Source organism: Pithys albifrons, chromosome 4 (genome assembly GCF_047495875.1).
Source record: "Pithys albifrons albifrons isolate INPA30051 chromosome 4, PitAlb_v1, whole genome shotgun sequence".
Classification (NCBI taxonomy): domain Eukaryota; kingdom Metazoa; phylum Chordata; class Aves; order Passeriformes; family Thamnophilidae; genus Pithys; species Pithys albifrons.
In genome coordinates, this window is record NC_092461.1 from 47122091 (window position 1) to 47140067 (window position 17977).

Here is a 17977-nt window from a genome sequence, read left to right on the forward strand (position 1 = left end):
TTTAAACAAAACTGGTAGACTGTAAAGACAATACAGGAGAACAAGATGATGTACATCTTGTGACACCTGGAAGTAAATGCACTTCAAACAGACTAATGACAAAGCAAACACTGATGAAGTGGTTCGTTCAGTTCTGCTTTGTACTGCTCTAGTTAATCAGAAGGCACTGTCTCTGAAAGGAGTGGGGTTTTTTATCTATGAAAATTCTTTTTTCCTCTCACATTTTCTACCTTGAAATCTGAGAAACACCATTAAGCAGAAACATGCAGTTAATCCTAACATGAAGAATAAAGCCATAATGCATGGGAACACTGCCCTGTTAATACCTGGAGGATGGTGATTTGGTTATACCTCTTAACGCTTGCTTGCAACATATTTTAACAATATAGAATTGTGCTTCTTTACTTTTTCTTTTTTTTTCTTTTTTTTTTACTTGTGATTTCTTTCTTGTAGATGTGTAAAATACATTTAATCATCTCTCACATTACATCCAGGTGTCTGATTTCAAATTCTCCTATTCTGGTATGGCTCCCATCCATCTCGTATTGCAAAGCTATGAGAAGACTTAAATTCCTTGTATCCAGTGTTCTGCTCAGATTTCAGTAGCATCAATAATGTCATATTCTCAAAGCCATAAGGCTATTTCTAGGTAAACTGTAAACTAAAATACGTTAGCAAGTTGAAACCACAGTATTAAATTACTTATAACATTAAATAATATTCATATCAGAAAAAGATAACCATTCACTTACAAATAGATGCAATCAATACAAACTCGAATAGCAACATATTTGTAGTTCTCTTTTAAAGGCTCTTTTGTTTCAATGATCTTCAGAAACTCCATAATGCAAGTAGAACTAAATGCCTAATGCAAACGATTTTGTGCAAATGTTTGCTTACACTTTTAAACTAAATTTCTTCATTACTGCTTGTTACTTGTTTCTGGTCACTTCCTACAGATGTTCAGGTAAAAGATGTATCTATGCTTAGAGGTAAAATGGACTAAAAGCCTCTGATTTTACTTCTGCTTTCGTTTCCTGTATAAATTTGATCACACTGCATGTATTTCTTGCAGGCAGCTGACACCTGAGAACAGCTGTGGCCACTATATGCAAAAGCAGGAAGAGAGTGACAAAGTGCTTTAAGGCTCTACATCCTAGTCTAGTTTTCATAATCTGAAAAGTGAAGACAACTTTAGAGGAGTAAGATATTTAAGACAGTGAAGAGTTTTGTCACTTCAGTAGCAGGGCTTGTATAGGAACTTGAAGATACATAGAGGCATCTCTGCATTTTGAGTTTGGTTTCTCTCAGCTTTAACAGCCAGGTCTCTCTACCAGACTGCAGTGAAAGACCATGCTGAATTCTGATCCTTAGCTAGTTCAGAATCTACAGAGCCATTTGCTATTACTTGGGTGGCTTGAATTCAAGTCCAGCTCACACAGAGTGAGAGGAGCTCTGGGGTTCTGCTCTACAAATCATTAGCTATAGCTGCTGCTACTGGATAGTGGGTCCTCCCGCTCCCCCTACTACTCTTCCACAACTAGGAGTCTTTCAACCCTGGTTCTGACCAGGGTTTTCTTGACAGTTTGTTGGGTTTCTTTTCTTCACAAAGCAGTGTTTGCCATGATCAATCATGGATAAGGCCCAATCTCTTATAAAGTGACACATTAATCAAATGCAGACTCCAGATTCCATGCTAATTACACAGGGAGAGTTTCTCAGTACAACACAATTTAAGTTGAAAAAAATACTATGGCTAGATATAGGATGCAAGCACAAGAAACTGCACCAATGAATGCATAGACTGATTTCTGTTAACAACTGGACAGGACCCATTCCAAAGGCTCAGGAGCAGCCCATTTCCTAGAGCTCAGACATGTGGATTGTACAGGAAACTGTCCTGAATGAGACAGTTGTTCACTGGAGTTGTTAGAAGGAATATGTTTGACATGAACTCTAAAAATAAGGAAATCCAAATTCTAACCCTTTTTCCAGGTTTTCTGCAACTTACAATGCTCTTACACAATGTACTTTAACCATGTCATGTTGAAAAAAAAAATCAGTCTTGAGATTCCTGATAATAGCAGCTGGTTATACTTATAAAAAAAACACAGCTTGTTCTCATTATACACCACTAACTCTGAGGGGGAAGACAGCATCTTTCATACACTTACAGTTGGCTGAAAATTATATTCCTTGGCATCAATGTCTGACAAGGTAAAGTAATGTACAAAGCATGCAGTCCTACTTTTAAAATTAATCATCCTTAAACAATACAAACAAACAAAAAAATTGGAAAACTGGTCTCCCAGAGGCTGTTAATGTTCTACAGTGACGAGAAAATAAAAGGATTTTTAAATATACACAGAATAACCCATCCAGGAGGAAAAAAAAAACCAAACCACCACACGGTGAAAACATCCCAACTTACAACACTGATACTGGCAACCCTTCAGCTGGTCCTTCACAGCTTTGGATTCAGGAAGTCAGAGGTATTATGTGAAATGAAGCAATCCAAAAGTAGAAATAAGGTCCTATGAACATGTGCAGACTTGTGTCAAGGTGTCAAAGAGATTAAATCCCAGAACTGTAGGCATCCAGGGTCAAGGACAAGGGAGTTTACAACTTCAGCATAAGTGTCAAGCTTGCTTGTCTATTCCTTTCCCCATTTTCTCCTTTCACCTTTTCTCCTATATACATTCTGCAAGAAATGGACCCTCAACTCTGACTTCAAGCATAGTTTTTGAACTTGTGAAAGCCCATGCCAGTCACCCTCACCAAGCCTTGCCGTTCATTGGAATATACCTTGTGATCTTGTGATGTATGGAAGACATATAGAAAATGTGTTTCAGGTCCAGCCTGCCTAAACCCCACCTGTGCCCTAAGGGCTGGCTCTTGGCTGTTAGAAGTGCCAGGAGGGAGATTACATATGGAATTGTAGGTAGCCTTGGCTGATTATTTCACTAAGAATAAAAATTTTAAGCCATGAAGTAATAAATTCTACTCTTACTGCAATGAAACACTTGTAAAATAAGCAACCCTCAAAGTATGAATCTCACTGGATGATTCAGACATTATTTATACTTACATTTAACTTCTTGCTGGCAATATCACCATATAAAATGAGACACCATTCAGTATGTTCAAGGCAAAATCATTGCACACCCTAAAATTAAGCACCATAAATTTAGTAAATCTCAGAATAATTAGATCAAAATTTCACTGACACTTTGGACAAGTCTGTGATTTTGTAATCCTTCATTTTAATATAGTGACCAATTCAAAATAAACATTTGTTTAACATATTGTTGTGCAACATGGATTTAATAGTACTTTAGATCTGTAATCTCAGTGTTTTTCAGTAGTCTGTAACTTTTCATTGTCATTTATCTAAACTATGTAAGTATTAAGTCTGTGGGACTATGACCAGTATACCAAGGTTAAGTCAACTAGGAAAAAAAAAGTCTCTTCAAGTTCTTCGAAAAGTACTGTAATTTCCAAACATTCCTTAGGAATTACAAATTACCTTAAACCAATTGTAATTCTACTTTACAGACAAGTTGCAGGCTTTGGAAGATCAGAGAATCATAGAATGATTGAGGTTGGAAGGGGCCTCCAGAGTTCATCTGGTCCAACCCCCAAAGAAAGGCAAGTGCAGCAGATGCTGCACATCTTGATATTGGTCAGGTTTATTATTTTCACCTCATATATAAAATTCATTGGAATACTACATAATTAACTGGAAAACCACACACAAAAAAATAGAAATAATTCTCTACCAAACTGAATGTGCTTGTTAACTGGATATACTTCATATTTATGTGTTATTTTCATTTGTGATTCTGAAAGTGTAATAGACAGGACACTTATCAAATATGAATTACATTGCAAGAATATTGGAACAAGGATTAAAAATGAAACTGCTCACCACAAATTGAAAAAGCTACCTGAAAAAAGTAGAACATAATAACAACAACAGTTACATATGAAGGAACAGTCAGGTCTGTGAATACAGTCAGCCACTGAGCATGAAAACCTTTGGAAACTTTGGGGATTACAAGAAGAATATGAATCAGGAGCAGAACATTTGTTCCTTTTCTGCATTATGGGCAAGCTAAGCCCAGAATACCATCCCCATTTTGGGTATCACACTTGAACAAAGTCATGAACCTAATGTAGGGAACCCATAAGTGGCAAAAGCATGATCATGTATCCTAGAAACACAAGAAAAGTTGAGGAGAAATGGCATTGTTTAGAAGATTGAGGAGGAATATAGGAATTCTCAGAAAGAAAGGCTGCCTCAGAAAGGTCTGTTCTCAGCATTGATAGAGGCTTAAAGTGGTGTGACAGAGGAGGAGGTTAGACCTCAGAAAAGATTTCCTTTATGCTAGTTAACCAGTGGGATAGATTACCTGACAGTGGGGAGTGTCTGCTGCTGGCACTCTTTAAGAACAGGTGACACAGGAACCAGCACATATGAAGGTGGAGCCGTCTCTGCCTTACAACAAGGGTCTCTGTTGGCCTTACACTTCAAGACTGTCCTTTCATAGTCACTTGTTTCACTGCAGTCCTTCCCTGGCCTTACCCCTTACATCTGTATCTAGCTTTCAGCTCATTCCTAAAGCCTCAACCACCCTTATAGTCAATGGAATGATATAATGAGCCGGTATAATACTCCTATTCTTCATGTGCATCTCCTTTCACTTTAATCTTCCTTGTATTTTAGGGAGCATACATCACCCTGTGGGCATGCAGGCATGCACATCCATACTTTTCAAGCACAAGAAGGTCCCATTCCTTATTAGCCTTAAAATGTCCCCAAAATAAATGCTTGGTAACACATGCTCTTAATCGAGTTGTGCCAGTACCCCTTACAGTGCCATCTCACAGTTATGATGCACTCGGCAATAGCTGAGACTGTACAGTATACAGAGGTAACACATTTCTTTTTAAAATAGAGTATGAGTAAATATCTAATAGCAACACAAACTTACATTATGTCATCAGTTTTGAAGAGGCAATTACTTCATAGATCAATGAGGAATTCTGCATAGAAGTCAAAGGTATGATGTAGTCTTATAGCATTAATCAAGAGCTAAATAGATCTGACCTACTTCAAACAGCCCAGCCTTTAATAGAGAGAAGATAAAAAGGCAGAGTACCAAGAGTCCATGTTTATCTCTGGGGTAACACCAACAAAGCCAACAGAATTCCCTGAAGTTCAGTATGCCTCAGAGCACCACATGGCAAGTGCAGCAGATCATCCTGTAATCTGCAAGGTATGATGCATTGAAAAAGCAATGTCATTTTCCGTTCCTATTTAGGAAGCATCATACTAAGAAATAAGATACCGCAGGACCATATCTCAGAAATATGTCTGTTTATTGTCATGCAAAAATTCATATATCAATTTACTAAAAATTTTTACAAATTCAAATATGAGCATACTCTAGAGGGAGTCCTCTGGAATGAAGAAATCACAAGGTTTCCTAGGAAAACTGATTTTTTTCTATACTGTACACAGTAAACATAATTATGCTGTAAATAATATATAAGTAAACATGAAGTTTTATACACAAGTTTCCTGAAAAGCAGTGAGGCATTAAATAGGTTATATTTTTTCAAAATCCTAAAACTAGGAGATTTTTCGTCCATCTGATCAAATCAGACATTACACTGATCCCCAGAGACAGTGACTCCCTCTTCCTTAGTGCTGACACCAAACATGATAGTGTTTCCAGACCCCCCTGAAGGTGTGTTCTAAAGAGACAGGCATTAATAGATAATGACTGGGAACAGAACACATAAATACCTCTTAAAAATTAATAAACCTGGATTTCCTTGGACAAACGAGCAATAAGAAGAAATCACCTAGTACTTTTTTAGAAAATGCATCTAAAAATTTCTCATTCATAACCAGCTTCTGGGTTCACACTCCATGACAAGAGCCACTAGTTACTTGTGATAATGAGAAGTCTCCACTCTGGCCAAAGTTGTTAGTGACTGACATCACTTCACATTTAGCAGTTTCAGTCACTCTGGTCAGGATCTCTAACCCAAGTTCTGCACTTCCAGAACTTGACCCTTGCCAACAAACTGGGAATTCAGCAGTCCCAGGGAAGAGGGACTAAAGGAGATGTTAATTTCCCAGTGTTACCAGCACAGGTCTGTGTCATCCTGTTTACATCATGCATCATTCATCTCCTGTGATGAAATGCAACCCTGTGTTTTAAAAAAAGACCTCTGCCACAGTGAGGATACTATGTCTTTGTGAGAAGTGTTTCACATATTTTCCATGGTCCTGCTTCTATTTAAATCTGTGTGGCCCTCTTCAGAGGGTATAATTCACTTCAGGAAGCCCATTCAGAAGGTGCTGAGCATAAGAAGGGGAAAAGCCAACATGGCAGCAGACAGCAACATGGCTCCTGAAGAAAAGCCGAGCACTGCTCCTGTGAAAAGGGCTGTTCACAAGATCCGAATGGCCAGCCAAGTCTTCAGCTTGGCGCGAGGCTGGCAACAGTGGGCATCTGACCACCATGTAAAACAAGAGCAAGAGCCCTCTGGATGGGCCCCCGCTGCAGAAGACTCATCAGCTCAGCCTGTACAAGAAAGTTCCTTCAAAAAATGGCAAATTCCACCTGTCAACAGGGACCAAGAAAAAGATGCTGAAAAATCCTCAACAAAAGAACCAGTGACAATAAGAGATGTTGAAAAAAAATCAAGGGAATCAGAAGAAGCCCTCAAAATGTTCAACATTAAAAGCAAAGAGGTGACCAAAACTGTTGTCAGCAAAGCATATGAACGAGGAGGCGACGTCAGCCTTCTCAGTGAAAGATATGAGAATAACAACAGCAGCTCAGAGATGACCAAGCTCAAAGAAGAATCAAGTGCTATTGACAAAATTCTTAGTGGCAAATTATCTCCAACCATAAGGAGAAAGTGTTCAACTGTGGTATCAGATCTGACCAAGGGCTGGGAACATATGGAACAAGAGGACAAAGAAGGGGCTAAGAAAGGACTGCTACTTAAGTGTCGTGAGGACAGTCTGGATGCCCAGGACAGTGGCTACGGGGAAGCAGAAGAAAAACTCGAGCAGGAAGACAGTGACCGAGAGGTGACGGCAGTGAGGATTAAACGTCCAGTGCCATCTCCGTAAGTAATCTTTATTACATTATCACAAATGGCAGAGAGGTACAGGCTTCCACGAGGAAGAAAGAGGGGGTGGGGGTGGAATGGTAGGAAGTGATCAAAGATAAACTATGACTCATGAATTAAAAGAAATACATAAAAATTCAGGAAACCTTTCACATAGCTCTCTATGCTTAAGTAGTTAGTCAAGAACATCTGACTATAGCCTAGGGTTTTATGTGCTATGTACATAACAGACACAGTCATGAAGTTATATTTGGGAAATGTTAATTATATTTAATTTTCACACTGGATTTACTGGTTTATCAAATAACTACTTACTTCTAAATACTTTAGTTCATATTTCAGAGCATCAACTATTAATTTATTTCAGCAAATGTTGTCTAAAGCAATTTATTTGACAAATAGCATTTCCAAATAATTAATTATTTTTCTTAGTAGAGTTTGTAAATATCGCCAGGAGCAATTTACAGAGAATGCCCAAAATTAACATTGCAAGAACTACTTCCAAGTACATCTTATCAAAATATGAGTTCACTGCTTCACTTTGGAAGCTTTTCCATGGATTTGGAATTCATTAGTTCAAAGAAGGAAAACTTTCATGGGATATAGGACACCAAATATACATTGGAAAGCATCCAGCCTGCCTCAACACCTGCAGGATTGATTTAAATCATGCTGTATACTATCAGTCAATTGAGAAAATAATACTTGAATCATTAATGGTTCTCCAATATAAAGGTCTCTCTTCGGGCACATTACTGTATGGGGTGAGGGGGTACGGAAGTATGTTCATTGAATATGTTGCAGAAGTTCCTCATGCCTGTAAATGGTGTGAAGAAAAAGGAAGAAGAACCTGTTACTTACCTACAGAGTTATTACAGGTTCTACTTAAATATTTAAACTAAGTAGTAAAATCATAGCATCAGACTTCTTTCAGTAAGAGTCTTATGTTTGAAGAGTACTAAATCCCAGCAGGCACATATTAAATTTGGACTCCGATGTCAAACAAGTGATGCTCTGTCGTAACCATGCAAGCCTTGGGAAGTCTCCCACAAGAGCAGAGGAACAGCATTTTGGTAGAAATTCTCATTTCCATTCCCAGAGATCTCCAGCAGAACTACTTCTCCAGATGACAGCTACAAACAGTTGTGCTGTGGCCACACTTACCAATAGGCAGATGCCAAACAAATCCATCTCTCTTTTTTTAGTGAAAGAATAAAAGATCCATATGTCCAATGCTGCAAGATGGGAAACTATATGCAGATATTACAGACATAGCACACTGTGTACTCTAGTCCTCTGTTTTACAGACTTGGTAATGCCATGGAACAAAGGCAGCATAAATGAACGTATGGCTGAACCTGAACTGTTTTGAAGCAAAAGTCATGTCTAGCTGTAAAATTGCAATGAAGGGAAGCCCAGCTGGCTGAGGCTGGCGGTGCTGAGCTGTGGCTGAGGTGCAGCCCATGTGTTGTCCACTGACTTTCTGGGCCAGAGGACATCTGGAGGGGAAACTTCAACTGAGGCAGGGCTCAGCAGAGCTCATCTGCCCCAGCCTGGAATAGGGAAAAGGCTGGCACCAGGACATGGGTTCCTACTGGAGCCATCCTATGTTGGAGCTTCTACACTATGTCCATCACTCGCACAAACATAACACAAGCTGAACAGGAGGCAATTTGAGACAAGAAGTCAGGGTTTTCAACCACCCAATTAGCCTGTGATCAAAGGGTGAGTAAGGCAGAAGGAATGAGAGGGCCAGGGCCAGGATGTTCATACCATATCCTAATCACCTTTTCAGAAATGAAAAACTGGGATCAGCACCAGTGAAGAAAAACTTATGAAAGTGCCATAACAGACTTTTTGATCCCTCTGCAGACAGGCAGGCAGGCTATATCATTCCCACTGCTTGGTGACTAACACAGCCATGGATTTCAACCATACAGTTCTTTTTAGCACAGTTATCTGAACATATGCACACAGAACACTATTTTAACTATTCAGATGGGATTAGAATGATATTTTGATGTACAGCTGACCAATCATCTCCCATAAGAAGCAAATGGTAACAGCCAAAGTGAAAAAATATATCCAGTAATTGAGAGCTGGAAAGTTTGTGATCCCCACTTTTGGTGAAGACTGTGTGCACCATCCTTTCACAGAAGTGAGGACCTCCAACCAAAGATTTCACATATACAGTAGAAAAAGATATATTTGCAGCACTTATCAATAAACAACCTCAATTAAAACAATTTTCTTGATTTAAAATGTTATAGTACAAACAAACCAACTATTTAGTTTCTGTTAAACTTTTCTTATATTTTTTCTATGTCTAATTTTAGTCATGCTATGTAGGAAAAGCATTGATTACCCATATTTACTGAGGGGTAAATGATTGAAATAACACTCTCTATGTTTCTTACATCTCTCTCTTCAACTGAAATGTGACACAAAAATAATTTTAAGCATTTACAGTGCTGTTATCAGGACTGGATTTTTTAACTATTAATTTCTTAAAATTTATTTTACAGCTGCAGAATATGTTGTTTCAGCCTGCTACTTTTATGAACCTTTCAATGTGGCTTAATTTTGTTTTAAAAGGCCATAAATACCTAGTTGTTAAAGCATATCTCCTGTTTTCCTACATTCCAGGAAAAAAGCATCAGTGCCAGTATTTTGTTTTTCTCACATCAGCTGCACTATTTACTGGAATAAGGTTTGCTTCCTTAATAGAAGGCCTGTTAAATCCGACTGGCATAGGAAACACTATTTTAATCCTGCTTAGAAGCCAAAGGGATGCAACAAAAGGCATATGAAACTAAAACCATTAAAAAGGGACCCACACCTTTCCCCTACAGAAAGAATCAGAGAGAATATGGAACATGGATATTATCCTCCTAGAAGGTCAGAATGCATTTAGAATTATTTCAGTTAACAGGTCAACTTAGTGGATTGTTATGGTTAAAGCAGTTCTTACAGTGGGTTAATAACATTCATAACCTTTGCTTTTGATCCACAATCCTTTGCGTAGGTGTGTTAGAAGCATGAAAAAAATGCTTCTATGTGTACACAGTTCCCTGTGTTAACTTGTTATTAAGTTAAATGATCGCAAAGTTAGCACTTCAGCCACCAGAAATGGTTAAATTAGAAAATGCATTAAAAAAAGTTAGTAACTAAGGATTTTTCAAACCCACATTGGGCACAGTAGTAGCAAAAGGATAGATAAGATGGTGGTTTTCTCAGCCACTGAGAAGATGATTTGGATAAGGAAGGTATTCTTCTAGGAAAGAAAATTCAAGGTTTCAGTAGGAAAAGGAGGGAATACATTCTAGACTGCTAAATTAAAGCAGGCAACAAAGACTTTACAGCCTCCTGCTATCTATCTCCCTCACTGTCTTTCTCCTCAGCCTGGGGAATTGAAGCTCTAGGACTTTCTTCAGAGAGAAGGGGGAGCAGCTGGCTACAGCTGAGGGATAAGCCCTCCTGATGACACCTACTCAGCAGCTCCACTGACACTGTTGGCATCACCTCTTCAAGGCAATTTTCATGCATTTAGTGTTTTTTTTTCCTCTGTCTTCACGGATACCTTCCCACATGAAGAGCTTGTGAAGCAATCAATCTGAGCTTCAGCTGAAGTTCAGACTGTGCTAGTACATTTTTTGTGGCTTTCAGGATATCCCTAGGCTTCAGGAGACAAATTCCTTTACATAACCAAATCCTGTACCTACAGTTCCTGGGCAATGAAGGCATATTTCAGGGGAAAGGGCAAAGGATCACATCCTTCCCTTTCTCTGTGACACAACAGCCTATATAGAGGAACATTTGGCTTATTGTTGGGAAACATGATTAGTGTCTAGTTTTACCCCACTAGTCTATTTTAATGCTTTCCTCCCAACACTTACCTGTTAAACACCTGTGAATCACTTACAAGCACAAAGTCACAGGCACAGACACCCTGCCTACTCTCAGGATGCTCTGCAGTCACACCACAGAAGAAAGTTGCATTTACTTGGCAACTCTGTATGTTCAGTTCTTCTGATGTTTATCACCAAATTGATGGAGAAAAGTATTTTGGAGTTTTTTTAAACAGTTTCTCAGTACAGCTAAGTCAAACTTATGGCAATTCCACAGCCAATAAAGTGCACTAGTTCTTCCAGCATCCCTGGCACTAAGTGTCTGCACTTCTTGCTCTACCCTTATAGCACTGCCCAGTAGTGGCATCTTTCTGGTGCACAGATCTGAACTCAGGACATCAGTATAAATCCTATTCTCTCTTTCAACCAGCTTAGTAGAAAACAAAGGAATGTCCAAACAGCACAGAAACAGAATTTTCTGCAACTCTGCAGTCCTCTCTACTGTTTTGGTGTTGTTGGGTTTTTTTAAAACCCAGTATTGTATTTTGATTCTCTGGTGTTATTGTTAATATTCAGCTGACATTACTGAGGAGGTTTCAGAGCAGACTTTTGGGGAGTAGAAATATTGGAAAACAAAGTACTTTGGCACAACCACAGCACAGTCCCTAGCTGAGCTCTGTAAGACATGATGACAGGATGTGGACAGTGCAAAGACTAGCTCAGACTACCTGTAACTCCCCCACAAAATGTGAGATTGGCCACTAGAGGAAAGCATATCAACAACTTGTCTCCCAGAGTCATGCAGCACTATGATGTTGCTAAACATACACACAACAAAAAAAAAAAAAAAGACTTCTGGATGTCTTTCCTCATCCTTTGACCTTGACACAAATCTCAGTAGCCCATGGAAATGTAAATTTTGGACTTCAGTACTTGCATAGAACCATACTTCAAATAGGCAGAGCTACCACACTCTATTAGCTTGTTGCAGCTTTAATTATTCACATCTATTACAGAGTAGATTTTTCTGGATCCTACCCTCTGTTTTTCAGCCAAGAACAGCAGAAGACTCAGACCATACACTGACAGTTACTGCCATCTCTAACCTCAGGGCAGGCACATTTCAGGCTCTGCCAGGCACACAGAAATAGGGAGCTGCATGGCAAGTACAGAAAGTGCAGATCATCAGCAACGTACTGTTTTACTCCCATACAGAGTTAAGCCATTCTAGGGAAAGTTTGTCAAAACGGGCTCAAATCAGGGCTGGAGGGTGGTAGTGTAGATGGGATGAAGCTGTGGTCAGTAAATATGCATTTGAGTGTAAACTGAAAGTGGACAAACAGCACCCAAAGAACGAACTAATTTAGAAGTGGTGAACTCATGCCACCTGGTGGCTCCCATCTCATCCGGAAAAGCACAGTAGCCCAGCTAACAGCAGAGAGCAGTAGCAGTACCGAGCCATTGAACTGTTATTAAATGAGCATCTCCAATGCCTTTTTTGTTTCTCGCAGCGCAAGCAGGCTGAGCGAGGACGCTCGCATCAACTCCCGCAGGAAGCACAGCGCTGTCCACAGCCTCAAGGACAGGTGGCAGGAATGGGCCGACCAGCACATCATCACACAGAAACTAAATCCCTTCAGCGAGGAATTTGACCACGAGCTGGCCATGTCCATGCGCCTGCAGAAAGGAGATGAAGGATATGGCCATCCAAAGGAAGGAACCAAAACCGCCGAAAGAGCCAAGAGAGCCGAGGCCCATATCCATCGGGAGATCAGGGACATGTGCTTCATCATTGAATCAATGGCTAAGCCACGGCCCGATGGCAGGATCCAAGTTACTTTTGGGGAACTCTTCGAGAGATATGTTCGTATTTCAGATAAGGTTGTTGGGATTCTGATGAGAGCCAGAAAACATGGGCTGGTGGACTTTGAGGGAGAAATGTTATGGCAAGGAAGGGATGATAATGTCATAATTACTTTATTAAAATAAGCAAGCCAGAACAACTTTTGGAAAACTTTTCTCCCCTTCTCCCTTGCTATATGCATTTGAAAATTTTGAATACAAGTTTCCTCCTGTTCATCCACATAGAAAAGACATTGAGCATTGCTTTAAATATGTATTTTATAACTAGTGCATGATAAAACCCAAGCATCCAAACGGATTTTACTCTGTACCAGAAGGGCTTACAAGACACTGAAGTTAACTATTACATGAACAATAAAGAGAAATATCTATATTGAATATAAGCATCTGATTATAAAAGGCCATAGCAATATAAATAGTTATAAAATTAATTCCAATTTCTATATCTTACATTCAAGATCTTCCCAATAATTTATTCTGGGACATCAGGAATATAAAACATGCCAGATCAGAAGTTGAATGACAATATAAACTCAGGTCAAGTATTTGTTTTGTGAAAGTGATCTTGTGCATCTATTTCCTAATTAATTTATTTAAATGTATGGAAAATTATTTTATTTGAATATCAAATTTGTTTTCTTTACAAGCAGGATATGCAACTGCTACCTGCAGTAGTATTATATGCAGTATAGTGTGGCAACTACTGACACTTTTCTCTTACATAGCATATACAAAATCCTTCTTTTTATAAATGGGGTTTTATATATTTATTGTATTTATACACCTAATTTATTAGGTAGTTTCATATTTTGTTATGGATATTGGAATGTAATGAATAAAAAGGTTTTGACTAGATAGCAGCTTAGAAACTGCCTTCTATGCAATGTTTTGCAATGTATCATTTGATCATGTGTGGATGCAGTTTTATAAATATAGGAAAAAATAATATGTAGTCTACAAAAACCAGCCAGGTACTTGTGCTTTATGTATAGCAAAAAAGTGACTAACATCACTATCTTCCATTGAAATGTACCTCTGTGAGAAAAGATAAATAGCATTCATAATTTCAAGGAAAATATTGTTTCATATTACACAAACACTGACCTAGTTTTACAGAATTTGCTGTTCCAAAGTCACTGAAATAATATATTTCAGTACAGGTGATGCTGACGATGAGTAAATGCTAATGAACTAATACTTCTAGATCTTAAAATTGTTTGCATTATTCACAAACCTGAGACCTCTGTAAGGTCTCCAATGATTACTGGATTAGAGAGATCCCTGTTTCTCTATTACTGTAAAAATAGCTGTCCTGGTGAAAATGTGTGTGCTTCACATCAAAAGCATTTGTTTCAGTGCAAGATGCCTGGGCAAGTAATTGGCATAATGAAAAAGAAGTGTTTTTTCACCATAAGATTCTTTCACACTGAAAGAGCAAATATTGTCTTAGAAGAAAAGGAGTAGAAACATCTTGTCTCTCTGATAAACCACATATTGCGGAGTACAGGACTCCAGTGTGATGCTCCAATGTACAAATAAATATTTTATAAGTTAGTGATATAAGAACTGGCTACTATGTCTTTTGTAAGTCTGTGAAAATCATTCATATTTCAGGCATAGTTATATGCTGTGATTCTAAGTAAGAAAGAATCAATTATAAGATGGATTCAGTGGAACTTATTTAACAATCTCTCAGACTACTCAAGTTGTTCTACAAAACGGACCTCTTAGTACTTACATATCATAATTTTGACCTGAAAATTCTTAACTTATTCTTTACATCTTTAGATAATGATCTTCACAGCTGTCTAAATTGTGCTGATGAAATTTTGTTGTCAAAAGAATTCCATGAACTATAAATAAGTTCCTTAATTATTTCTTGGTTATTGTCCCACACACTTCAAAATAAAAACGTGCATATTCTGTGAAGTAAAATATCAGTAAGTTATACCAAAATGTAAGGGTATTCTCTTTTTCACAGGCTCTTAAAACATTTCCCTGTAAAGGTTTCTCTGCCCAAAGCTCCAGAAAGAAATTTCAGCGTACACAGAAACAGTCCTTATATAAAATGCCAGAACAAAGGAAACACACTAAAGGCACTTAAGTGAGTTCAATATTGCTGGTTTTGAGAATTCTCATCCTACCACAGGAAACGCAGCAGAGCTACAGCTCACCACTTGTCTTTCAGCATTATGTTCATGTGCGAGTTAAATCCCAAGAGCACCTTGTCATTGTATGAGGAATCATACACATCTGCTTCCATCCACCCACTCAACACATTCAGTGCGATATATTTTTGTACAGAAATACTCAAACCAGTAAGTGGTGCCTTTCAATATTACGCACATTTACAGTATATAATAAGAGCTTGTGTGTTGATACAAAGTCTATGCCACCTACCACTCACCTGAAGGGAAACAACTGGAGTAGAACTAGGCATGTACTGCTGAAGTAGGAATCAAAAAAACCTTCCTGGCTTAGATCTTGACCCAATGAAGTAGACTGTAGAAATTTAATTTACTCTGATGTTTGTCCATTTCTTCCCACCCGTTTGATGGGAACACGAATGTATGGAGGGCCTCTTCTACTTTGTCTGCTCACTGAGTGTTTCCTCTAATGAAGGGCAGTTTTTTCCATCCTCCCTCTTAAAAATGGCTCAAGAGCACTTATTTCACTCTCATCACTTCCCACAGGGCTTTAAAAATCCAAAAATGCCAAAAAGGAAAGCAAAGGCATCCTATATATTCAGTTATTAAATGAACAAGAAGAAAATGCATTTATGCTTCTAGGTAAACTCCAACTTCTAAATAAACTCCAACTCAAGTTTATTTTTACATAGATTTATTTGCTATATATCACTGTGAGCTTATAGTAGTTAAAATCCATTACAGGATTTTTTTTGTTGTAATAATCAGTCATAACTCCACAAAGACAATAATACTGCTGTGGAAGACCAAAGGGGAGAAAAGCCATTTCAATTTATTTACAGTTCCTTATTTTGTAAACATATACTCTAAACATTGTACTAATTTCTAGTAAGGATAAAGAGCTATACATAGAGACAGGAAACGAACCCCTGTTTTTCTATTCATATTGAGCATTAGCATATTATAGATGAAACATCTGCCCTTTCTCATTACCATAGCAGTAAGCTGTCTTCAAATAAATTGTTTTTTTTAAACTTTGCAGAGATGTAAATATTTTGAAATAATATACAACTACATCTACTTAAGCCAATTTATCTGGCTTTTATTCCATTTCTAGAATAATTTAAAGTGCTATAAGCAACCCGTCAATCAACACTTTTCTATAATAACAAAACTACTTTAAACATTAATTTACAAGATAATATACAATGTTCATCTGAAATAGCTGAAATTTCAGCACAAAGTCAGTCACTGTCACACTTAACAGCAATTTTTTTTTGTTTTGTTTTTTTGCAGAACACAGAATAAAAGCTTTGAAACAAACAGTTTTGTTGAGCTGTTATTGCCACACTGGCTTATCAATTTTCCTACAAAAGTGGACAAGAGCTACTGGAACTGTATTCTAGCCTGTCATTCTCTTTTGAGGTCACATGACAGTAAGTTTGCATATTCCACAAGTCTACTGAATTACAATATTGTCTACCTATAATACATTATGTCATTTTAATCAGAGCTGGTGCTAATTGTAAATTTACAACAGAGACCCACTCAAAAACATCACAAGTATTTTTTTCTTTGGACAGGAATAAGCTTATTCTTGGAGCTGATGTGCTACACGGCTACAACAGTATAATAGTATATATCTGACAATTTATGTTGAAGAAAGATGCATCTGTTTCTGTACTTTTAATGCCCTACTATAGCTACAAATGAGTCACTGAGCTTTTCTTGCCTTAGTCTTTTAATTTTGTGGAACTTTCATATTCTTACATTCTCCTGCTATTTTATAAGTTCTTGCCATGTAGCTCAATATTGTTAGTATTTGTCCCAAACCTGCAGATCATTTACAGCATGTGCAAAACACACTTTAAATACAATCTGCATGCAGCTAGAACATATATTAACTGACTTGTTTCTAAACATGAACAATAAACAAGACAAGTGGCACTTTTTACTTTGGGTATCTTCTAACTTCACCACATGAAGTTAAGATGTGTTAAGAAGGAATGCTCAGCTTCTCATCCATTTGTGGCACCACATGAATAACCCATCATTGGTCTGGATTGATTTTGCTGCTGCCAAATACCCACACGCAGCTTTCTTAGAGGTTCACAGAGGGCAACTTCATTCATAGACTATTTGAATACAAAAATAATAAACTATATTCAATGAAGCAGCTCCCTAGCAGGATTGCAGAAAGGTGTGTGTGGGGAACCTGGGAGGCAACTAATATGGATAAGAATTTTGTAGACTGCAATGCTCAGATTAACTAATGTTCATTTTTAGACTGCATGGTCAACGCTTTGCAAAAGTGTGTACAGCTTAGAAAAAGTATGACAGTATATTACAGATGTGACAGCAAGAAAAAAGTCTGCTGTTTAAAAATAATAACTAATTGCCACACTGAGAACATAGAAAAAGAAAAAAAAAAGAGAAGTAAAATGCATTATATTGCTCCTAGGGATTTTTAAGCTGCACTGATTCATGGCAGGTTTGGGACAATAACCTGTAGAAGTAGTTAAATACTCATTCAAAAGCCCATATTTCTATGTCTTGAATAATGAAGTCTTCGCGCTTAGAAAGCGTGTGATTCCCAAATGTTTTACATGAATGACTTCTTCCATGGTAGAGATCACCATCGAGCCAAAGAGCAAACTCTCCTCTGTAAGACAGACAATGTAGTAAAGCAAAAAACTGACGGAGTAAGCATTAAACCTATCAATGTATTTTTCATTCAAAATTCAGGAATGAGAAGGAATTAAAGAAATCCTTTTTAACACAAGTACCTTATTGCTGTTGATAAATTTGTAGCTCCAAAAATTTAATTTTTTTCACTATTTATTATTGATTTGGGAATATCCTTTTTCAGATATTCTGATAAAAAGCTAACTAGAATTCCTTGGTTTTCAGCCTCTTCCATTTTTATTAAGACAACATAATAGTACTCTTCTATGGAAAGAGAAT

The 17977-nt window shown here is 37.8% G+C and overlaps 2 protein-coding genes across 11 annotated transcripts in view; one reads left to right on the forward strand and one right to left on the reverse strand.

Moving 5' to 3' along the window:
• The first annotated feature begins 6340 nt into the window (after positions 1 to 6340).
• ABRA (actin binding Rho activating protein) lies at positions 6341 to 13721 on the forward strand. The gene is made up of 2 exons (XM_071553997.1): positions 6341 to 7152; positions 12515 to 13721. Exons 1-2 carry the CDS (start codon positions 6401 to 6403, stop codon positions 12990 to 12992), a joined length of 1230 nt encoding a protein of 409 aa, XP_071410098.1. The 5' UTR covers positions 6341 to 6400; the 3' UTR covers positions 12993 to 13721.
• Positions 13722 to 15628: 1907 nt separating this feature from the next.
• The window catches only part of OXR1 (oxidation resistance 1), a 263783-nt gene continuing 261434 nt past the window's right edge, over positions 15629 to 17977 (reverse strand). For 6 of the 10 annotated variants that reach the window (XM_071553992.1, XM_071553993.1, XM_071553995.1 and 3 more), the window contains one exon: positions 15631 to 17675. In XM_071553992.1, coding sequence (XP_071410093.1) covers positions 17540 to 17675 — 136 coding nt within the window. In that variant the 3' untranslated portion in view covers positions 15631 to 17539. Of the gene's footprint in view, positions 17676 to 17977 lie in introns of all 10 variants that reach the window. The other 4 variants (XM_071553994.1, XM_071553987.1, XM_071553986.1 and 1 more) reach the window with 3 other exon arrangements.

Coding starts and splice junctions, on each gene's coding strand:
- ABRA (XM_071553997.1), top strand. CDS start 6,401: ATGGCAGCAGACAGCAACATGGCTCCTGAAGAAAAGCCGAGCACTGCT. Junction 7,153..12,514: donor AAACGTCCAGTGCCATCTCC/GTAAGTAATCTT, acceptor TGTTTCTCGCAG/CGCAAGCAGGCTGAGCGAGG.